The sequence below is a fragment of the Prinia subflava genome, chromosome 4, assembly GCF_021018805.1.
Source record: "Prinia subflava isolate CZ2003 ecotype Zambia chromosome 4, Cam_Psub_1.2, whole genome shotgun sequence".
NCBI lineage: Eukaryota > Metazoa > Chordata > Aves > Passeriformes > Cisticolidae > Prinia > Prinia subflava.
In genome coordinates this window covers 11,391,216-11,415,698 of record NC_086250.1, presented here as the reverse complement: position 1 = coordinate 11,415,698, position 24,483 = coordinate 11,391,216, and the positions used below count along the sequence as shown (strand labels likewise).

General features: G+C 41.0%; 1 protein-coding gene across 14 annotated transcripts in view; it reads right to left on the bottom strand.

Moving 5' to 3' along the window:
- Positions 1–894: 894 nt before the first annotated feature.
- ABCC9 (ATP binding cassette subfamily C member 9) overlaps positions 895–24,483 on the bottom strand; it is a 69,795-nt gene continuing 46,206 nt past the window's right edge. For 10 of the 14 annotated variants that reach the window (XM_063395445.1, XM_063395439.1, XM_063395443.1 and 7 more), the window contains 15 exons: positions 23,513–23,760; positions 22,462–22,610; positions 21,621–21,690; positions 20,641–20,798; positions 18,678–18,770; positions 15,905–16,007; positions 13,579–13,680; positions 10,507–10,627; positions 9,441–9,571; positions 8,771–8,849; positions 6,333–6,441; positions 6,010–6,113; positions 5,140–5,273; positions 4,808–4,870; positions 895–2,723 (listed from right to left, as the gene is read on the bottom strand). In XM_063395445.1, the coding sequence (XP_063251515.1) occupies positions 2,586–2,723; positions 4,808–4,870; positions 5,140–5,273; positions 6,010–6,113; positions 6,333–6,441; positions 8,771–8,849; positions 9,441–9,571; positions 10,507–10,627; positions 13,579–13,680; positions 15,905–16,007; positions 18,678–18,770; positions 20,641–20,798; positions 21,621–21,690; positions 22,462–22,610; positions 23,513–23,760 (1,802 nt within the window). In that variant the 3' untranslated portion in view covers positions 895–2,585. Of the gene's footprint in view, positions 2,724–3,506; positions 3,687–4,807; positions 4,871–5,139; positions 5,274–6,009; positions 6,114–6,332; positions 6,442–8,770; positions 8,850–9,440; positions 9,572–10,506; positions 10,628–13,578; positions 13,681–15,904; positions 16,008–18,677; positions 18,771–20,640; positions 20,799–21,620; positions 21,691–22,461; positions 22,611–23,512; positions 23,761–24,483 lie in introns of all 14 variants that reach the window. The other 4 variants (XM_063395438.1, XM_063395450.1, XM_063395451.1 and 1 more) reach the window with 2 other exon arrangements.

Sequence of the window (24,483 nt, the reverse complement as noted above, 5' to 3'; positions counted from 1 at the left end):
GCAAGGAGGCTGTGGAAGAGCAGAAGGGCCTACCAGCAGAAGAGGCATATGACAAGAATCAAAGAAACAAAGTCTCCAAGCTGATGTTCTCTTTACTGTGCACATACCACAGCCTTAGGAAACTGCTCCCAAGTGGGACACATTTTAGACCCTTACATGAAATCAAAAGAAATTTGTTTCAAAGATTTTGTCTCTTCTGCACCCTTTTCAGTAACAAAACAGCTGTGCAACCATTGGCAACACCCTCCTCCTTCAGAGGAAAACAAAAAAATTCAGCCTAAGCCCTTGGGGAGTCTGTACCATCGTATGGACAGCAGCTGTAATGGGAGGAGACCTTCTGTGTCTGCAGCAGGTGGTGTATGTTTGTTATCTTGTAAGATTTGTGTATGTTGAATAGGATTAATTGTTTTAGATATGGGATTGTGCTTTTAAACCTGCTGGGCAGCAGTGAGACACGCTGCCAGTCACCCAGCATTTCAGTCATGTGAATGTAACACTGGGGCCAATATTCCTGCACTCCTTCCTCCAAACAAATGGAGCATGATGAGGTTCTCCTCACCCCATCTCGTGTTCATTTTCTCATGTGTATCTTTTCTTTTCCACATGTTCAAACAGCAGGGTTCACTTCTAAAGCCATGGATGAGCAAAGGAGGTGTTTCTCACACCTGTAATGGCTCTGGGACAAACCTAAGAGAAAAGAGGTGCTAATTTTTGGCCCCTCTTAAGTATTACAAGGCACAGTCCAAAGGCCCATGGCAACCCTTTAATGCAGTGGGAACAGGGAGCTCATTGAACTGGCTGGCACCACTTAAAATAAATCAGGATTGCATCACCATCAAAGACACCCAGATGAACAAAACCTTTTCTACTTCACCTTTATCCCCAGTCTGGCAGCATGGAATCCAATTATCTTTTCGCTGAAGACAATTAAATTAAATCAAGAATAATTTTGGCCTTTTGGCTGTGAAATTTGGACAATATGTCCATCTGCTGCAGGCATCTGCTTTTTAAAAATGTATTTTATTTGAATGACAAAGGTAAGCACAGGCAATTGATCCAGAAAAGAACAAAAATGTTTTCACAGTGGTAGACAGGGAAATCACAGAAGTACTTCCCCTCACAAAATGTTAACTACTGAGCTCTTTTGTTTAGTTGTGTCACACAGCTTTTATTTTCAATAATCAGAGAAAATAAAAACTTCCAAAAATCAATTTAAAAATCATTTTTACACTGTGAGACTAAATGTAAACCCAATTTCAAGTCCTACAACCTCTCCAAAATTCTTGCATTTTGCGGGGGCAGGGGAGGAGGGCAAATGCCAGGCCTTATATTATTTTAATGACACTAAAAATAGGCCTAAGTACACTTAGTGGTCTTCCTACATGTTGTAGCAGCAGATGAATAACAATCACCTTGAATGTTACCAGGGAAGCTGATCTCTCAAGCTGTACCTTTGAAAATATGCCTGTGAAACTCCTTCTGGGTGTTTACTGCCCATGGGTCAGAATCTAAACACGTGTGAAAGTCAGGTGGAGGCAACCTTTGCAAAGCTGTCTGATGTAAATATTGCATCTGATTTCATCTACATTCTTGAGGATGCAGCAATAACTTGAAAATCACACCTCTTTGCACTAGATCTGATTTAGAGGTAGGCCACAAATATGTAAAGGAAAATAAAGGTTGTCCCCAAATAGAACTTGAAGGACTAAAGACATATAAAACAATTAGTGGTTGGCGAATTGTATGCCACTTTAAGCAGAATATTTTAGTAGACATGATTAAAGAATTGGTTAATATCAAGTTTATACATTCAGATCAATTTTAATACAAAGTCTTGAGATACTGTACAAAATTCCTCTATAAGCCTATCAAAGCATGCATAATCATAGGATGATTTGAATCTTTAATGAAAATTGGAAGAATGAATATGGATTTAGGAACTGACTGTAGGAATAAACCGTCGTTGCACTGAAAATAGTTCTGTCACAACTGAAGTGTGCTTACTAAAGTGAAGGACAGGAAAAACGTCCTTATTCCTGATGAAATTCCTTTCCCTCATTCACTGCCCCTTTGCTACAACTTGGGGAGCAAAGTTTATGCCTTTGGAATGCAGCAGACTGCCCCAAGTGCTATGGGCTTGGATGTTTTTCCAAATTTTTCTCTCTGGGGACAGAATGCATCTGGGGAACCTCTTGTCTCCTTGACAAACTGCACGATTTGATTGCTGGTTCCAGCATAACATGTGAAGTTTATAAGATTAGTGCATTCTTTTTCTCTCTTTAAACAAAAATAAAGATAATAAAAAGTCTAAGGAAAATGCCAAATTCCCAGGAAGTAAAAATTTCTCCCTCCATGTATGCATGTGTGTGCGTGTGAAGTTTAATAGCTTTGAATAAAGTGACATTTTTATTGCTTCAAGGCATACATGTATTGCATTAGGCTTTATTATTTTGGAAGATGGAAGTGTGAAGAAAGAAGCTCTAAAAAAACAAAACAAAAAAGGTAAAAGTGATGTTACACTGAGTAGAAAATATTTGCATTTCATCTCTTTAAAAATAAGCTGTTAAAATGCTTTGGGTGGCTGTTCACATGTCAGCCCGGACAAAGGAAGCGAAGATGCCATCTTCCTGGGAAAGCAGGTTCTCAGGAGTATCATATTCCAGGATGTTCCCTCGCTTCATGACGATGACCAGGTCTGCAGTGAGGATGGTGTGAACCCGGTGCTGCCACAAGGGAAAGCAAACAGAGGTTTTCATTTGGATAATTCTCAGTAATGGGGCTCATGCAAGGCAAGTCCCATCGGGGAAAGGCTGTTCGTGTTTACAGTGATATTTGGACTAGATCCTTGTGCTTTAACCTTCAAGAGATCTTCAACTACTTTACAGCCTCTGCCACCAAGCCTGAAAATACTTAAGCATGAAGTTCACTTTTTGCCATTATGAGCAGCACAGCTGTTGGAATAAATTCTGTGGCCGTACTGAAACACATCCTCTCCCGTGGGAAATAGGGATGAGAAGCATCCTGCACTGTCAGGTGGCTTAGCATCCTACTCTGCTCCTTGTTCTCTGCATCCCAGCAGTCTGCTCTCCATCTATCTCAGGGTACTCCTGGGCTGTTGCCTTCTGTAAATCCCTCTGAGATCTAATTTGAGTGTGCTCCAGGCAACAGTTTAATCCCATTAGCTACAGGTTTAAAACCAGTTTGAGTTTAATTTTAAGGCCATATGAATACAGCCAGGCAGATATAGATGGGATGAACCCTTAAAAGTGTGATATTTCACTACACAGTCTAAGAGTCGGAGATCACTTCATGGGTTTGATTCCCTTGACATGGTAGTTTCAATGTCAGCTGCATGTCTAAGATTCAGGTATGATCAGCATAAATAGTCATGCAAATTAACAAGCCCAGGAACCATGCAAGAAGCACCTTCTTGTACCCTTCTCTCAGAAGCTGTGCAGTAGGAAGGAAGCAGAGTGAAATGAAACTGAAGAGGTAAAAATAACTACCAAAGAGCCAGAAGTCCTGTGAACAGTGTGGACTGAGAGAGTCTACTTGTGAGTCTTCACCAAAGTGGTGAACAGGCCGTCCTCTTTGAGGAGTAAGTTTGAGGCAGTGTCACATTCAACTAGAAAGCCCTCAGAAAGGACTAGGACAATATTGGCATCCAAGATGTGAGATACACGATGCTGGAAAAAAGAACAGAAAAAGAGGTGGGTGAAGGAAGGATCAGCTGTGAATGAGGAGAGGAAGGAATGAAGCCAGCTCTGTGAGGAAAGCTAAATATTAATGTGTGCTGTTTCACTTGGGACACTGACTTGGGAAAGGCAAAGCCAAAGCCAAAGAAAAGTGAGATTCCAGCCAGAAGGACAATACAGCATTGAACTGAAAGACAACAGTTTCATCACCAGAATCTTCAGCACTTACACAGCCAAGAACTTTGGAGCACATTGTAAATGAGCTGGGTTAAGTGGCTTGCCTGACACAAACTACTCACTGACAGGCTTGAAACCAGAGTCCAGGAGGCCTGACTGTAATCTCTAACCACAGGACTGGATTCCAGACAAGGCAAATGAAACAGCTGTTGAAACACGTATTTATCTTGTGGAGAAAACCTCTGTTTGTTGACTAATGCTGCTGTCACAGGTGGAAATATTCTTAATGGTATCCACCACATGTCTGTGCACGTGTATGTATGACTATGCATGGATATACGGAACTTTTGGGCACTAGAAGTGTCAGGAAAATGGGAAACATCATAAACCCTTAGCTGAAAAGATATTATTTTGGGGGGTAGTTCCCACTGATTCCAATTTTTAAAACCTTTATTATAAACCCAGCTTTTTATTCCAAAAGAGAGAAAAGATAACCCAACTTGAGAAACCACACCAAGAACATTATGAAATCTCAACTCCTAAATTTGTGCCATGTTTGTAGGCACTACATATACATAGCCTTCAGAGGCAAAATTCAAACCTAGATTTTGATGCAACTTTCAGTAATGGTTCAAACTATGTATAGTTTCCATTTTTCAGTGAGAAATATTTCAAATTTTATTGGAGACAGTGCAGATGCTGAAAAGTCTTTGTTCAGATCCAAGTGTTCTAGTTTGATAGCAAGACAGCATTTACTGCAAAATTCCTGTTAATAATAGGTGCCTGACTTGCTCTGGTATCATGGGAATATTCAGGCCTCATGGTTTAGATCTATTTTGTGATGCTTTTAGTTTTATGTAGTGGTGTTTAACTTGTGAAGGGCAATGTTAACTGAGGAACAAGGAAAAAAGAGCTTTTTCTGGCTTAATACTTACCGCTATCGTTACAACAGTGCGGTCGGCAAAGGCAGTCATCACAACCTTCTGCAAGATGTTTTCCTGTCAAAGGAAAAGGCTCACTCTAGTTACTTCCTCCTGTTACATTCTAATTCACATGTTTTCAAGCATATTCCACACTATCTCTTTCCCAGCAGGGAAATGTTACACCTGTGAAAGCAGGGGTTCTCTAAAGCATTTCATTTTATCCTGAGAGAAACAAAAACACTGCCAGCTTTTTCTGCTACAGAGATCTCACAGCTCCGTGGCTGACACTTAGGGAAGATGCCTTTCTCCTGGTAGATCCTTAGTTAGCTCATTGCTGTACTCACTGTGGCCATGTCAATAGATGCTGTGGCTTCATCCATGATGAGGATGCTGCTCTTGCGGACAAAGGCTCGGGCCAGACAGAAGAGCTGCCTTTGTCCCACACTGAAGTTTTCCCCTCCTTCTGTGACCATGGCATCTGTAACAAAACCAGTTCCTGTGAACATTGCACCCCTGAAATACTGCCCCTGAGAGCTCTGCACTATTCCAGGGCCCAGCAAAATCCCCATAAAAGCCAATAACCATAACCTTGACTGACCAGTGGGATGGAGGGATACCAAGAAAAATGAGCACAGCCTCTTGGGAAAGGAGAAACATATCACTAAACAAACAGTTGGCACAAATTGTTAGGAAATTTGGTAGGCTGTAGGGCAGTATCTTAGTAATATGAAATATACTTGATATGGAAATAAATATGTGAGTTTCTCTCATGAAATGGATCTGAAATGGTAAGAAAAATGCTCTATCAGTGTTTATAGCTCTGCTGGCAGAGCCAGATTCTGCTAAAGGAGATAAAACTGTTCTTTTTTCTCCTTACTAATTATCCCACTATGATCATAGAATCATAGAATATCCTGCGTTGGAAGGAGCCCACAAGGATCATTAAAATCCAACTCCTGGCCCTGCCCAGGACAGCCCCAAGAATCTCACCATGGTGCTGAGGTGTTGCAGGATATTTCTGCAGTGCATGGAAAACCAGATTATTCTTCAGATTTTTAATAAGAATATTCTCTCTGGTATGAAGAGACAATCTTCATTATGTCCCTGTCACTCCTACATGATGATCCAGAGTGTCAGATGCAATGGACCTGTTTATCTGTGTGCCTGCATGATTCATTATTGGCCCATGATCCCAGAGATTGGTTCAGACATACCAAGGCCTCCTGGCAATGACTTGACCATGTTCTTCAACTGAGCAATCTCCAGAGCTTCCCAGAGTCTGTCATCAGTGCACTTGCATTCGGGATCCAAATTAAAGCTGCAAAGAAAACCATAACAGGAGTCTTGTTGCTGCAATTACTTTCAGGTTTTCCGCAAATCAACACATTGACATTGTGTGTCACTCTCAGCAGGCTGTGCAGATGGATTGGACTGAGCCAGGAAGGTTCCTTGCCTTTTCCATCCTCTCCTGTCCCACAGCTCCCATGACAGGCAGGCTGTGCAATGCTGCCTGCCACCCCTGATGACATATACCTACCGGATGGAGCCGCTGAACAGGATTGGGTCCTGGAGAATGATGGAGAGCCGGGACCGGAGCGTGTGCAGAGGCAATTTGCTGATGTCTATCCCATCAATCACTATCCTCCCTGTGCCAGACAACACACAGAACATCTGAGGGAATGGCACAAAGCATGTGATCCACAGGTAGCAGATCGAAAGGTGGAAAGATGGAACAGCCCCTCTGGGCTGGTCTCTAGATGATGGGACACTGTCTCTGAGAGCTCTCAGCACTGTCAGACACATGGGGAATGTGAATGTATCTAATAACACAAGGCAGCTTATCAGTCAAACTGCCACCTTGCTCTTTTCCTTTTTCTTTCTCCCACCCTCCCTTAAGGGAAATTTCATGTCTTCTCTTCTATGCGATTAATGATACCACTAGAAGGATAATTTATTATGGGTCAATTACAGCCAAATAGAGCAAGAACAAGAGCAACTTATGTTCTGTGCCTTTCTTTGTTACCCTTGAATTCAACAGTTGCTGAAGATATTTCCTTTGAGAAGGGGCACAATTTATTTGCATAATATATGCATGCATGCAGGGGGTTGGAGGTTACGGGGAAGGATGGGCCAGGGCAAACTGAGTGAAGATACTGTCAAGGCTATTTCGATCAGGCACTTCTGCAGTTTTCATGTGGATTGCTTCACTAGGCAGCTGCACTCCTCCCTTGGATGTACCTAACATTCATTTCATCAGTTCTCTCCCTGAACAGTGAGAACTTGAACTGACAGGCGCATGGATATTCAGAGCTTTGTAAGTGTCCCTTCTGTCATTCCCATTGTCATGAATCTGCATTTTGTAGGTTGTTCTCTGTGACCCTGTTCCAGTGGAAGAAGTAGTTGGACTATTTCTATTATTGTAGTTTTCTGCTTTTATTATATGGCCAGAAGAATCAAGATTTTATCTTTAAGGTGCAAAGTCAAATTATTTTCACACCTCAAGAAAATCCAAATCAGGTTATAGGACTTCTGCTTGAGACATTAGTGGTTTCATAAACTTCAAAAATTCCTTTTTTTCACAAGCAAGGACTTGAGAGTGGGTTAGCAGAAGATGAGGTAGAATAAAGAGTGAAAAATTAATATGGCATGCCTGGGGAATAGGGAAATGCATATTTGATAGAAGCCAGGGTGCTCAAGGAAAAGAAAAGAGGAGAAAAAAGTAAATTTGAGAGGAGCTGGGGAACTGGGAAAGGATTGAGGGGTGGTCAAGCAAGACACAAGAGAAATGAGAGGTTGTTTGAACAGAGGGCAAGAGAAGGGAAACACTAAAGAACAAAGCAAAAGCAAGGAAATAAAATGGGACAGATACAAATTTAGGAGATAATGAAGACGTAAGGAACAACATGAATAAAACTTTGGCTCCAGTAAAAGTTACTCAAATCTTATTATGTAACTGTACTAGAGTCAGGACCCCACCCAGAAGTGGACGAGCACAGAGACCAAATATGGGTCCAGCTGGGAGAGGGATGTGCACAAAGGATAAACAGAGCTTGATCAGAAAAGGCTTAGACATTCCCATTAAGAAAAAGCAGGGATACAGGAGAAGCAGACAAAGAAAATATCCAGAAAGAAGACTTAAGTAGATGGAAACTTCAAGCTGGCCATAAGCATGGTTATTATTTCTTTGCAGTATTTATATATCGAGGAATCATGGTCATGAATCAGAAGACTCTGACCATAGACATATAGGCACAGAACCACAACAAGAGCAAATATTAGCTCCATCAGATTCACTTATCCTCTCACATCCTACTGGGCTTTCCCTGGTAAACATTTCATGCACAATGGCTAAATTGGAAACTTGGAAATCTTTAAAACAAAAAGATGACTTTCTAGTGGTTTTCTATATTCCTGCCACAGCACACATGTATCTGTATTATAAATGCTGAAAAGCAGTTCATGCCAATTAGCTGGAACAGTTAAATGCTGCAGGAGTGAAAACATAGCAACATTTTTCCAACCCTTGAGTCAGATTCTGCAGCAGTTGTGGGAAAGCACAATAAAATTAAAAAAAAAACCAAGGGAATGGACTTGTTGAGTTCTGGTTTCTACTCTGCTAACATTTTGACAGCTATAATAAGTTAATGCAGTTATTCTTCAAGGAAACGTTTAGACACTCCAGAGAGTTACATATTTTTTGTCCTGTCTCAAAAATTGCATATTGTTTTGTCAGACCATATGCAATTCTTTTTTTTTAATTATAAATATAATCTGTGTACAATATTTCCTGGAAGAACCAAGTACTATTCAATACAATAGGGCACTTCGTACTTTGAAGGATCGGGCATGACACTTCTAATCAAATATCTTCGGAGCCAGAGAACCAGGTTATAAACTATCAGAAAGGCTCCTCACTTCTGAGGATATAAGGGGGAAGCAGGTGAGGAGTAACAACACATTCCAGGGAAAACTGACCATCAAAAATGTCCACCATTCTGAAGAATGCCAAGGACAGGGAGGACTTGCCACTGCCAGTGCGACCACAGATCCCAACCTGCAAATAAGGAGGATGTCACTTACTCACAGAGTACTCAATTACTCACTTACTCCTTACCCCTTACTTACACCTGCAGTTCTTTTGGGAAAGCTGCACTGGATTGTGCTACTGATGAGTAGAAGAGTCCTTCCCAATGGCAGGTGGCACACCAGGGAAAACACAAAACTGTACAGCGAGCACATTCCCCTTTTCTGCCCCTCATCACACAGATTTGTCCCGGGAGCATTTCAGCATTTTGACCTGGATGCCAATGACACTCTATGCTGAAATGTGAGATACTCTTGTGTTTTTACACAGTTCAGTCTAATGTCCCTCTAATTTATCTGCCATTTAGGCTTACTTTTATGCAAGGAAAACAGACTTGGAAAGACATGGGATACTCAGAAGAAAAATTGATCCCAGCCAAGAATAAGCTTTTATCAGTGTAAGTTCTTGATCTGTGCCCAGGGACCTCAGAGAGGACTGTAAATGTATATATCTGCCAATGCAAGTTGTTAATCTTGTTCTTCTGCCACTTTGGAATGGAAAACTTAGTAATGAAGGATCTTCACAAGAATGAGGATGATGGGCAATTGCTTGACATGGTACCTTTTGTCCTGGTTTGATATAGGCCTTCACATGCTTCAGAACAGGCTTCAGGTTGTTTTCATAGCGAACACACAAATTTTCAATCTTGATTTCCCCCTCCTGGGGCCAGTCTTTGGGGACTTGAGAGGGATCTGAAATAGTTACAGAAAAACAAACTGAAATGAGTGCTGCCAGAGGGTCACCCTTTACAACAGTCCCCTTTCCTCCTCTCTCCTGCCTGGGCACCTTCCTTTAAGCCACTGGAGAAATGGAGCCCCAGTTCCCTGCCAAGGGGAGGCTGTGCTGGGAACTGCCTGGCAGGCACTTGGCTTCCAGGTCTCCACATGGAGGGAGAGAGGGTAAATACTAAAACAGGGAGAAGCCAAATGAGCAGAGAACGCAGTGTCAGGGCAGTGTTAGCATGGCCTTGGGTCAGTGACCAGCACAGGAAGGGCAGCTTGAGGAAGGAAGTTGTTACTGCCACACAACATGAGCTGTTGACAATGTCACAGCTCGTGTTTCATCCTGATTTGCAAATACACAGCAGGTTTTGTCTCTGGACTGAGGAGCTTGGCTTTTCAGGGACGCTTCTTGACTCATGAGCCTTTTCTTGCACTTCAACCACTTCTAAAATGGCAATCAAAGCAAATTTGAAGTGTGTGGAGCATGAATTGCAGTGTGCAGCTCAGACAAGAGCCTGATTGCCAGTGTGGCCCTATTTCTGTAGTCCCCATCTGCTCCAAAGATCAGAGATTTTGAAGCATGTGACATTTCTACTTTTTATCCTTATTTTTGTTTTCTAAATAACTTACATGGATGTTTTGTTAATGTCATCTGCAATTGTGGTATTTTCTTATTGTTCTACTCTGTCTCCCTGGCATTTTGATAGGATATTTTTTTCATATTGATTAACATGAGCAACATGTTTTCATTGCTTCTTTTAGCTATCCTTGTTATTCACACCAGTGGCAATTCCTACACCTCAGTGAGAACAGATTTTGACCAGAGAGTTGTGTATATTTGCATGACCAAGTCTACCATTCTTTCACATTACCATGTAAAGCCCCCAAAAGATTAAGAGCAATACCCAGGTAGCCTTCGTAGTTCTCCGACTCCATGTTCAGGAAGCTGTGTACTTTTTTCACTGCACCCATCTGCACTTCCAGATCAGCCAGGTTCCTCACTACCCAGTTCAGGTAGTTGGTTATCTGCATCACAAAATGAAAACAAGGACAGAGCTCAGCCTTCTTTCTGTTCATCTACCCATTTGGAAGTAAAAGTCTGATACATTTATGAAATTCCTTGGCCGGACTCAGCACTGTTCAACTTCACAGTTTTAACATTACAACAGTTCAAGACTCAGTGCAACAGCATCAAATCCATAAGAAGCCAATCATACTCCAACACAATTAGCCCTAAGACAGCAATTTGGTGTTTGGTGTTCTCAGCCTTGTGTTTTGAAGGACAAGTATGGAAAAGTTGTTCCTAAACTCTGACTAACTGAGGGAATCTCTTGTTTTCAGCATCAGCACTGAGAGGTGTCTTCTTTAAGCACAGAAAAGAATCAAAATTGAAAGTGCTGTTTGGAAATATTATTATGTATATTCTATTCTTTCAAAGACTGCAGCTAAAGATTAAGAAAGTTCACTATTTGCAAATATATTGAAAAGATTTTATGATTATTTCATTTCTGCATATTTAGATAATCCATTTCTCTCCATGGAAAACATTATAAGTTTCTAACATAGAAATATATGAGGGAAAAAATGTGTTATCAGTTCAGCAATATTTCCTTCCTGGTTTTTGTTCTCATTTGTAATGTAAAGGATTTGATCAATAGTTAAATCAATAGTAAAGGCATTACTTTTAGTAGATAATCATTGATTATTAATTCTCTAACACTATTCAGTAGCTTAGACAAATTCTTTTCTAGGCAGGACTTACTATTTAAGGCTGAAAATTTTAAATCTTTTTTGTAAGTCTGTATTTGAGTGCTTCTGTAAAAAAGAAGAACCGATCTTATCAGGAAGAGTTGATTGCCAAGAACCCTTAAAACTTGAGATATTTTATGTACTTGAATGAAGTTTTAGAAACTTAAAAATAATAACACCCTATACACAAACATATTCAGAGAAAGGCTTTGCCCTTTTTTTTGATGAGTACCAAATAAGGGCTTTATTAAGAATAAATCACCCAGTCTCACTTCTTTGTCACTAACGTAATACTGATGCAATAAACAAACAGTAAATAATTTCCACTGAAATTCAGCAAAAATTGTTGTTAATTTAGAGGACTTGGCTGCTTTCTTTATCCTTAATATAGAATTCTTTGTGGGGTATTCTCTCTTTTATATTCAGAAACCTGCTTATTTGGTGTCCAGCTTTTGAGTTAGGAAGTTAGAGAAATGGGAGAAAGTTTGCAGATAAGCAAAACACGCAGAACTGCTGCTTGCAGTGGCAGGCTGCTATCCTGTCAGATCTGGCAGATTTGATAACACAGCCTGGCACCCAAAAAGCTCTGCCCACTACCTCAGGTTCCATCCCAATTGTGCAAAGGAGTTGGCAGTGTTTATAGAAGAGGAGAGAATAAGCTCAGGATGTCCACTGTAAACACAACCTTAGTACAAACACTTTGCTCTCATACAGGTCCAAATATCATCCCTCTCTCAGCTTCAAAGAGTAATTATTTTAAAATACCCAAACAAACTACGTCAGGACACACAGGTAATGATCCAGCTGCCTTCAAAAGTTCATCAGGGTTATTGTGGGGCAGGAGAGAGACAGGTGATCCCTTGGTGCCTACAGCTCTTCTTCACCTGTTGTGCCAGACTTCAGCACGTGCCTATTTCACACAAATGAACTGTTTGCAAACACAGGCTAAAAAACAAAGAAGCTGAGGATGGTGCAGACATCCTGGCGCTTCCGGATCCCTCCTAATGAAGCAGCATTACCAGGAATGTTTTCAGAGTGAAGCTGATGCCCTGGGACCAATTCTCAGTTGTTGACAGATTCTCACACTGTTGCAACAGCAGCACAGAGGGGATCCAAGGTCACCCTAAGGCAGCTGCTGAGGACTTTCTGTTGTAGGCATGGACTCACCAGAACTGATGTGTAAAGCCAGATCTCAGGGTTAGACCCACACCTTTATCCCTCCCTCATACCAGTGCTTCAAAGCAGACCTATTTTTATTATGCCAACCATGGTTTCAAAAGTTCTTCCTGCCACTATCATCATCTGGCCTTTGTCCCCACTCTCGTGGTTCATTCAGCAATATTTTGTCCCCACTCTTATAGTTAATTCATGAATACTTCTACTCTCTGTGGTGATTGTCATTCACTCTGTGCTCATGGTGAGTACTCAGTCTCTCTTGCAGCCGGGTACACTGCTTTTTGTAGGTTGTTCTCTGTGACCCTGTTCCAGTGGAAGAAGTAGCTGGACTACTCCTATTATTGTAGTTTTCTGCTTTTATTATATGGCCAGAAGAATCAAGATTTTATCTTTAAGGTGCAAAGTCAAATTATTTTCACACCTTCAGAAAATCCAAAATACTGTTCCTTCTCCTCACTGCTAATGACAGTGGCAAAATGAACCAGCTAATGGACCACAACAACCTTATCAGCCCTAAGTCCATCTCCTCTGCATTCCTACTGCTACCTGGCAAGATGAACCATGCCCACAAAGGTCTCAATCCCCAAATCCAATCATAAGTGCATGGACAATCTTGGGCATCTCAGTAATTTCCCTCCAAGGGCAAAACCAATAATTCTGTTTCTTTGGCAATTATTTTATTTGGTCTTTGGTTAAAGATTATCCAGATGATGACAATCTGTATTTCCTGGCAGGTTTTGCCATGTAGAGGTGGAACCAGTGCTGTGTTGTACAAAACAGAGTGCTCAGCAGGTCCTCTTACGCATTTTTAATTTTCCTGCTCTGTTTGGGAGCACGCAGGGCCTGGGAATGCTTGTGTTTTTTTAATTGGCTCATAAAACCTGAAGCAAGTCCAAGTTGCCCTGAACTCTCTCAGCTTTGGCTTGAGTCCATTATTTGCAGGATTCATTTTTTCAAGATTAAGAAAGCTAGGAGATGACCGTGTACATATAAAAGTATTCTAAAAGCAATGTGTTGGTCTGGAAGTTCTTACACTTGGCCTTGGCACGTACCGTCAGAGCGTACAGGAGACCCAGCCCCACGAACCCCGAGTGTGGCCCTTCGGTGATGGATGTGACAGCAGCAGTCAGGACAATACAAGCACCCAGGTAATCCTGGAGGGAGAGACAGGGGGACAGAAAAGGAAGAAATGCAGCAACCAGAACATTTCTTTACCTGTGGAGCAGTTCTGCTTTACCAAGGATTGTTTATATAATGACACCTAGCCCTTAATTTTGGTTTGTTTTTTTTCCCTGGAAGATGGCACGGTTGTGATGCCCAACCTGAAATACTCAAAGCAACTTGCTGAACACTAGTGAAACAGGCCAGTAATTGCTGCAAATTCATTTGGGCTAGGGCATCCCATGGTGGCCACCCCAAAAAGAGCAGAGATCAAAAAATCTAATAAGCATATTAAAAAAAAAAACCAATGAGAAGGATGTAACAGTGACACCCCTGATTCCCACCACTTAAACAAATCAATTCCACCCTCTCCACTCTCCTTCAGGTCTTCTCAAATATGGGTTTGCCGCCTCAAAAAAGGAAATATCATTGACTTCATAAAGTCCAGGATGGCTTTTGGTAGAATTTATAGAGGTTATGCACATGTTTTATTGGCAGAAGCTTTGCAGGAGCTGGAACCCATTTTCTTGATGTTTACCTCAGGTTTGAAGTAAATGCCACGTCATCTCATGGAGTCAAGGTGCTGATTAATGGGATATAATTGGTATTGCCACTGTCCCACTGCTGCCTGCATTACATGTACTTTGGATCACATTTTCCATTCATTTTTCTCCTCCTGTCTGATAATACTCTGTAAGGAATCTTTCCTTCTGAGATTTGAAATGAGGGATGCCTAGTTTGTCTGTCTAAAAAATGTGCTGATAAGCAGAATGCAGACTCAAATTTTAGTGGTGAATGGCTTCAAACTGACAGAGGGAGGAGTTAGATTGGATATGAGGAAGAAATTATTCTCTGTGGAGCTGGTGAGGTCCTGGCACAGTGTGCCCAGAGAAACTGTGGCTGCTTCATCTCTGGAAGGCCAGGCTGGATGGGCTCTGAGAAACTTGGGATAGTGCAAGGTGTCCTTGCCCATGGCAGGGAAGGGAACTGGATGAGCTTTAAGGTCCCTCCCAAGCCAAACCATTCTGTGATTCTGAGATTCTGTGACTCACACCTATGCAGCATAGTGGTCTTGAGTCTCTATCATCAGCTAGGATGGGACTAAAGAGCTGCTATTAAATCCCACAAACTTTTTGGTGATCTTAGTACCACTGTGCCATTAGGCAGAGCTAGATGAACTATTCCTTGGCAAGATCACATTATTTCTAATGCTCTGATGAGGTGAGGTGTATTCTTGGACCAAATTCATTCTGCATGTAAGCAAGTCTAAGGCTGTGAGACATTAACAGGCTTATTCCAGGATCAGCTGTTGCTCTGTTATTTATCTGTTTTAGATTTGGAAGCAATTTCAGCTGATCTTGGATGCTGTAAGAGGCTGAAAGCTTTGAGCACATCATAAAAAATGGACAATAACTTTGTTGCTCCAACAGGAAAAGAAGGTGAGTATACAGCCTTTGATGTGAGGATTAATCATGCCTGTTGCTATTTATATCCAGAAGAATCAGGCAACTGCTCTGTTTATTCACTGTTCTTTCTGTTTCAGATGAATAAGGGAATCACATTTACTTTGCTTGCCTCTTCTTGCCTTACAGATGAGGGAAGTCCCTCACAGAGAGCCCCCACAAAACCCAGGAGCCTATATCACTGTCAGTGGCTGCATTGTGCCCTGCTGTCATGTCCTTTCTGAAGTCTAGCTCTGCTCTCTTTCATGATATCAAACAATAAAAACACAAACAGTATGGCCCTGCAAGGGTTTAGCTTATAGCTGTGGGAATAAACTTGCTGCTGGAGAGATACCTCAAGACCTGGGAGATCAGTGGGCCTAAAACAGCCCTGGCATAAGGATGGCACAGTTTAAAAAGCCACTGAAAAGCCATGTACTGCCGTGAAAACAGCTCCTGCTGAGGCAGGTCTGTGGATGCTGCACAGTAGTAGAGAAAGTCTTGTTTGAAGTTATGTAAATGTTTGTTCTTGCACTCTCTTCAGACGCTAGACAGCACAGCAGCAGAAGATGAGGCAGAGTTGTATTTTCTTACTCCTGGCCAAGAAAGCTGAAAAACCCTCTGGGTTTAACATAACAATCCTGATCTATTTTAAGGAGCTGTGTGTATAATCTCCTCGCGAGATTAATACTCGTTATTATCTTCTCTGCATCAGCCAAAGTCTCTGTTTGCTTCCAAGGTTTCAAAACCCCGGCTGGGACAAAACTGAACGTACCGTCCTGACCTCCAGCCATCTGTTGGCAGCTGACAGAAATAAGTAGGCAATGTTGTTCGTGTCCGTCAGCTCCAGCATACGTTGTTTAAATCTGGCTTCGTGCCTGCCGAGACAAAAGTTGTTACATTACAACACATTACACACTCACACACAAAAGAGTGAAGCGTTAACTCTGCTCTGCCTTCCTTCCCCCCAGCCCAAAACCTTTTGCCTTTCTGTTTTTGCTGAAGTTTGGGTTAAAAGCTCTTCCCTAAGAATGCATATATGTTGCCACAGCTTCCCATTGTCAGAGCGACACATGGAGTAGAGAGAGATTTGTTTGACAAGAAATTCTGTTGGACTAGGGTTTGGACCAGAGACTGTCCCCTCAAAGAGACTGCAATGCCAGCATGCTGGGATAGGTTTTGTTTCCCAGAGCTGATCCACGTTTTATAGCTGTGGATTGTAGTCCACTCCTCCCACAGATGAGTGCTGCTGTGGCCCCTCAGCTCCTCCTCACTGGCCACTAGCCAGGGCAGAGGGCTCACCTGTCAGCTTCAATCTGATCTCACAAATTACCTGGCCAGCTGCAGGGCTCTTCAACGCGTGTGACATCCCTAAGGTTTCAATTCATATGGATGTAGAGTGATCTGTAAATTAAATCTTTCAGCTACTCAGCTCAGCTGTTTCCTCAGCTAGTCACACTTTGCTTAAACAGCTGGAAACTACAATCAGGGAGAGCTGTAGCTCATGTCTAAATCAGAAAAATGAGTGGTGTTATCTCCACTGCCACTTCTTCCTCTCTCCCCAACACAATGCCCATCACATTTAAAAACCAAGTTCAAGGATGCCAGAGTGCTGAAGAGCCAAGGTACACTTTGGGAGAGGAGAGGAGAAATCTCTATTGGTGCAAGTGTATTAAATTCATGGTGCCTTGCAGAGTCAGGGGGAAATTTTGTTGCTCCATATTCTATTTTCTGGTGAATACCCTCACTTGATTAAACCAGCTGAACTTCCTTTAGCAGCTCAGTGTCTTCCATTTATCTTCCATTTCAAAGTCTCAGGGCCCTGCTGTGAAGCACCTGTAATGCCTCTTCTTCCAGAAACTTCCTTTTCTTTTCTTCCATTTCCTGCTGATATTTTATTTCCCTCTGCACAGCCTGTAAACATGACAAGTAACCTCTCCAGAACAACTGGTAACAGTAAGGATGTGGGCAGGAACAAGGATGCACTGACTACTCTGCTCATCTGCTTTCCTGGCAGCAACACTCCTGCTCTCCTAATGGAAAATCTGACATGCTCAATCTGTGTTTTCATCCACGTTCAGCTCATCTTCTGGGCACTTTCAGACTTTTATCCCGTCAGATGACGAGCAGCAAAGGTCACTGAGATTGCTCTCTGATCCAACTTACTGCTTTGCTGTAAATTATGTGAGGACATGCTCAATTTTATCCTGGAACATACTGAACCCAAACTGCAGAGAATGACTAATAGGACCATCAGTAAATACGAGCTTGCAGACAATAAATGCAGGAGACTTCAGGTTTGGTGGGCATTGGAGCACAGGCAGGGAAATGAAATGGCTTCAATTAGCACCAGAAATCCTGAAAAACTCAGTTGTTGTGGTGCCCTTGGGTTGCCTTTTGCTCTCTGCCATCCAAGCCCACACTGCCTTTTTGTGAGCCAAAAAAACAGTTGAACCACTCAGAAAGTGCTCTTTCATCTTCCTCAGGAGATAACCTCAGGTTCATAACCTTCTTCAGGTGATGAAAGGCCACTCTGAAGCTCTTGAGAAGTACCCAGCATACATCAGCATCTGGTCATAATAATGACTTCTTGTTTCAATACATCATTTTGTTGATAGAGCTAGTTAAAGCATTTCCTGTTGATCACTGGCTCACACTTCTTCCACTCAACAATGCTTCTGCTTGTTCTTCCACAGGTGTTACTGCAACACTCTGTGCTAATAGCTGATGTCCTCAGTCTTAGCCTGATGTGAGGAAACAGCCTCAAGCTTATCAAATAGGTGTGGAAATGGCATTGCAGTGGGATCTGCTTGGAATTCCACATAGTGCAGAATGGGTGCAAGGGGTACTGGGAAAAAAACTCAAGCTGGCACTTAGACAGACTCATAACCATAATGGAGTGAACATAGGAGAGTCTGGCCTATATTTCATGTAGTAGAGAGAAAATATATGCATGGAAAGCTGGCAGAATGCTTTGGATCTTACAGAATTTTTCAGTTTTGACTAACAAAGGGAGTTTTTACAATATTAAGATCAAGTTCCTTTCTGCAGCAGTTTTCTTGGAAAATCTCTCAAGTTGCACACTGCCTTTCAGTTGGAGAGTGCCATAATGATGTCTCCCTGCTTGGGAAGTGGGTTAAGCACAGAACTGATTCAGGGACACTTGGATAGAGCAGGGGGATTGAAGGGGCAATGCCTCTGCCTGCTTGGCAAAGCAGATCTCCCTGTTGTCCAGGTTAAAGACATGGTTAAAACTGACTCACTAGAAGTTTAAATATCATATTCTAAAAACGTAATCACTTTTAATTCAGTGGAACACCAATACATGTGTTACTGAAAGTATGCAAAATGTTTAAGAGGCATGGCAAAGCATGTCTCTTAAAAATCTATTTTTAGATTATTTTTTTTAAAATCTATTCTCTTTTTTTGAAACAGCGTAATAAAGTTCTTCAAATTCAACGGTTTGCCCTCAGACATGCTCCAAGGAAGCTGAACAGGCTGGCCTGACCCCCAAGGCTCCCTCTAACAAATTGTTTTACAAATTTTACCCGAAAGCTCTGATGGTGGTAAGGCCTTCAGCTGTCTCAGAGAAGTGACACAGCAGAGGGAGCTGGGTGCTGTCATCAAGTTCCTGGAGGTCCCTGGGAGGACAAAAAACAACAGATGCCCATTACAATGTAAACATTTCTGTCTGTAGAAATTTTGCCGCACAGCAGACAAGAACAGACATTTTATGTATTGCACATCAACAGATCCTAATTACCTTTTATTCTCTCAGATTCTGATAAATTAATAAAATTAACTTAAATTCAAGACCACTGATTTTAAACTTTCCAGCATGTTATTTATGACTCTTAGGTGAGGTATACAATAGGGTCTGTGTATATCCGGAAGTTTATATAATTTATGATTACAGCTGGCCTAACAAAAAAAGCTGTATTTCCACATAAACCTGGCCTCATTTTCCATATCTGGAAATACCATAACATGTTGAAAGTAAAATATTTCAGATGATAGCAGACCTTCTCTTTGTCCTGTTAACATTGGTTGTAGAAGAGACAGCACTGACAGAGAAATAACATGAGTGATAAATTTCCCTAATTACTCAGCAATGGTACTTCCAAGACCAGCATGGAGCAACAATGTTTAGGTCCAAAAAGTCCCAGTCTTTTAAAAGAGGAATATTTTCCAAACCACAGAAAAAAAATTACATCTTTCTGTAACATTCTGCCATTGGCATAGCAGCCAGTTGTACAAACAGAAGAAAGTCCAGATCATTAGAGATTAAAACTTGTTATCAAAATCCTACAAAGTTTGCACACTGTATTAGATAGGCAAGGAGAAACAACTGCTCGATGTTGCTGAATGTTGCATTGAGCAGAACTGAATTCTCTGCTGATGTTTTGATGATAAATATCTTTCAAATTTATAATGGAAAATACACGGACGTATTTGAAAGATGTAATGGAAAATACAACAAAGAGTCAAAGTGCTGCAAGAAATACTGTAAATATTTGCATTTCTAAAAATTAGTGAGGCTTATATGCCTGCAAAGGACTGCATGCAAGTGAGTTACAAGTACTAGCTGAAGATATTCCTTCATCCCACATTTCCCAAGACTAATTTTTAGGGAAATAAATTGGATGTTTTGATTTCTATTGTTCATCAAAAGAACACAAGTCACATCTCAAGTGATTTTAAAGAGTTTAATTTAAAAAAATAATTTGAGAGGGAAAACCATGTCTCCTGATTTGTCAGCCTCCTTGAGATGTGGTGTACTGCCACATACAGCTTCAGCTTGGAGGTTTGGTGGGCAAGAATTAAGTTTCTGAAAAATCTCAGAGAAGTTCAGCAAATTATTTCAGATTTAAACATTTCTGGTTATTGAATTCCAATTACAGAGTTTTCTTATAAATAAATCTTCTTGGAAGATTCTGGCTGATAAAAAAAGACTAATGGATTGAATCTAAGAAAAAACTTCAGATGGCTTGCTGAAGATGTTTTACAAAATTATAGAATGAATTTAGCACCAGAAGCATTGCTCTCTTTTTGCTGAAAAAAACTGTACTCTTTACACCCAGCCAAACCACACTTAATATGAAACACTGTACAGCAGAAATTAGTTCCTGTGGAGCTATTTTCCCCAGTATGAAGGAAAAGCTGGGATTGATGTTAATCCAGGAAGTTATTCTCTGTTGTCTACTAACCCTCAAATGTCAAAGAGGGGTTTTGACCAGATGGGAGCTCAGCTGATTAACAAACTTCATGTCCATCTGACTCTAGAGCCAAAAAAATTCGATTCAGTTGGTGTTACTTCCCCAAATGCCCCATTTATACCCAGGTCAGTTGGAAATATTCCTCAGTGTATGTCTCAAACTCATGCCTCAGGATCAAAACCAGGATGCCATGGCCATATCCCCCTTTTTGGCTCCTACAACCTCACATTCCAGCACAGTTCTCACATACAATATTTCATGGAGGAAACTTTCTGGACAGTTCCTTAATACATACTTGGAAGCAACTCTGAAGTATTTCTGGATGAAATAAAATGCTATGCCCAGGGGCACGAGGGCTACAAGGAACCATGGAGTGGCATAGGAGATCATCCCAATGGCTGACAGGCAGAGCAAGGTGGATCTGGTCAGAGACTCCAGCGTGGGAGGGATGTGCTAGAGAGAAATGAAAAACATCCATGAGGAAAAAAATCCCTGGTAGCATCACTATAAACCTTTTCCAATAAGAAAAGTGGAATAATAGCACTGCATACTCATTGATATTGTCCTGATATCAGAATCCTTTTGTTTCTGTGAGTATCATAGCCAAATCCACAGGCATTAAAAAATGAGTCAGTAGATTTTTGTTTTCTAAAGGTCAGAGTTTCAAAGATCATGGGGAAATGGGAGCCATTTCCACCTCAATTATATATCAGGCAAGGAAGAGAAAATTGTTCTTGATATGCCAGATATTTAGAGAAATAGAATGCTCTATTTTAGAGTCTCATGATGTTTATTCCATGTTCCCATCAACCTTACATTCAGGATTATTGTTTATCCAAAAATTCTAATACACAGCCATAGTGAAAACCCTTCCTCTCCCTGAATGCTCTAAAAATCCACACGTGCTGCCAGCCAGGGTGGTTCATTTATTTGTCACCTACTCCCATATATTCACAGTTGTTATATTCTACTATGTTTCCTGTTTCGAGCCCAAAATGTGATGATTTCTGAATCCAGATCTTCCAGCAGAATCAACCAGTCTACATATGAAGAAATTAAGAGCCACCACCTCCCATTACGTTTATTTTAATGGTTACCTGCCCTCATTACTACAAATGTGTGTACCTTTTACTTTGAGTGTTCCTATTATCATTCTCAGAGCCTGGTTTTGCTATGCCTTTTTCTACTGAATATTTTAGCACATGATCTTATTCAGGATTTACATAAAAATTTGCAAAGTCAGGATAATAAAACAAAATATATTGATACATCTACCTGGTCAATGATATTTGTATCAGCAGAGAAGCGATTTAGAATTAGCCCCAGTGGAGTCATGTCAAAGAACCTGTTGGACAAATCAAAACAGAAAAGTAACCCGTAGAGGAATCCCAGTCTTGGATTAGAAGCCCAGTCAGATAGAACACAGAGCTGCCTACAGCTGTTGTCTAAAACCAAGCAATAAATATGAAGAACATACAGATCCTCTTATCTGCATCCTGACTGTCTAAACGCTTCTTTTGGCACTTTCCCCTGAAAAAAATTTTGTCTCCTCTTCCAAAAACCTGCTGTCTTGTGTCCCGATCTTTCCTTCTCGCTCCATCAGGATTTAGGACCCCTTCCAAAAATCACAGCCTGTTCCTGGCTCCTGCTCAGCCTCCTTCTAATGGGCACCAACCCCAGATATTTCACTGAAGCACTGTGATAAACTTATTTGCTATTTAGGCATCCTTTTGACCATCCTGCTGCCTGTGAGGCCGTGGGTATTGTGCACAGAACAAGCCTTGGTGTCCTCATGGTTTGACACCATGGCCATTGCTCAGAGCTCCAGCTGGGTGCCCTGGAGCCTGAGCTGCTGCCAGAACTGCCCTTGACCCCCAGCCCTGAAGGGGTGCCAGCTTCCTGAAACATTTCAGCCAGATAAAAAACAGAGGCAAAATTTCACATGTTCTCTCATGGATTGCTTTCCCCACATGATTATCTCACTAATTATTTTCCCTTTTTGAGGCCTTGAAGGAAACAGGTCAAATACAAGAGCTGTTCCTTGGAGTACCCTTGCAGTTACAAAAAGGACAGGTTTTGACCATGTAGCTTTTCAGGGGCATTGTTTTTGCTGTACCTGATTGGTCCAAGGATGATCTTGTTGAGGAGATTGTGGTGTAGGTTCTTGGCTGCTGTGAGGCCCATCCACTCCACAGTCAGGGATGTGATGAGGCAAAGGACAATCCCAGCTCCAGAGAGGATGCTGAAGACAGCTACATGATAAGTCTAATGGAATGACAAATACATCAATCCTAGAAATAAACACCCATTTTTATTTTCTGCTAGGAAGTTCCCAAGGTGTCTGGTGCCCATCAGCTACTATATTGTATCTCTTGTATTACATAATTATAGATCATCTTTGGGAAATAAAAGAACTATGATGGAACTGCAGTGATGGAACTGCAATTTGTTAAGTCCACATAATTAGAAGTTCTGGCACTCTCTTCCACCCCTCAAGACCTTGAAATGGTAGCTCTTAGAACTGTGAGGACTGATTATGTGGACAAATAGAAAGGCTTGTTAGCCAAGAAGGATTGTAAGCCACTTAGAGAAACCGAGTAGAATCTCTCAAGAATTAAAGCATTTGAGAAATGTTGGAAAGTTCCACTTTATTAAGTTCAAGTATCATGAAATTCCCAGAGCAAATCCTAAACTGATTTGCCAGGGTTATAGCACATTTAAGTCTTCTGAAAGTCTAGTAAGTGGATTCCAGTGAGATATTGTACGTGAGTCAAATTTACAGCTATAAGTAGATTGTACTCAAGCAGTACAATTGAAGACTTCCATTATTTTTTTTCTGTCAGGACAGTACTTGACAGCCAGTACTTAGGAAAGTGTGGTCATTGACTTAGAAGAGCAGTTGTAAAATCCAGATGGAAAAGTTTAGTTTAAGGCTCCTACTTTGAAAGGCAATTATTTTCTACCCTCAAATATGCTTCTGTTTCAGTTCTGAATGGCCAAAAATATTGATAAAATTTGAACTGCCTTCTTTAACCATTAAAAATTCATCCATCCTGTATAATAATCTACCTGTCATTTCATCCCAGCTGGCCTCTAGATGAATAATTACTTTAGAACATGTTTTCTTTCATTTTTTTTTCCCTGTCAGGTTCCAAGATCTGGCTCACCTTTTCTTTGCTCTTATCCTCATCAGCATTCCTGGCTTCATTTGTATTGTCCATGGATGTCCACGTAGCAAGCCAGTAATCTATGGCCACGATAACTGAGTGTTTCAAGAGCTTGGAGAAAATCATCAGAAAGAGCAAGAAAAATCCTCCAGAGGTCAGATATCTCCAACAGGTTTTCCATGGCATCTTTGTCCTGAGCCTCAAGACAGTTGACATGTTATCATCTTCATCTTCTTCCTCTTCCTCCTCTGTGACTCAGACATTTGATCAAGTTAGCTTTGATTCAATAATGACTGTACCTTGTTTTACTGGATTTGTTGGATTTTTTTTCTTCCGCTTTGAATTTAAATTTTAAAGTCAAAATTCAATGTCATTTAAGAACAGCAAACACCTCAGACATATTTTCATAAGACTTTCCCTGTGCTTTTTAAGCAATTCTGTAGTTTATCAATCTTTGACTTGTCACTGTTTTGTTAAAAAAAAATTTTTATAAACCAAGGCTTCACTAATTATTTAGAGCAGAGACCAGGCCTTTCCTAACCTGTTCATCAGCTTTTATTATACAATCAGCAGGGCAATTTGGAAGTTTTTAGAAAGCTTTTCCATCCAGACTCTTCATGATCTGTTTGCATGAAAAAGTTTATTTTCCCTTCAATCCAGAGTAAAAAATGATAATTGATCACATTCTATTGAAACACAAATGGTGGAAGACTACTACTATGGAAATATATATTTCAGAGGTGTATAAATATGAAATTTAATTTTTTTTACCCCAGATAATAAGAATATATATCTCACAGCCCTGCAGGCTGCACTCAATGAAAGGAAAAGTTGACATGCTCTTGAAAGCTACCTCATTTTTTTTTCTTTACAATTTTTTCTGTTGTTGTACTTCTATCTCATGCCTCAGTAACTACAGGCACTGTGAGTCAGCAAAGAAATTAACTTGTTTTGATACACCCTTATCTCTG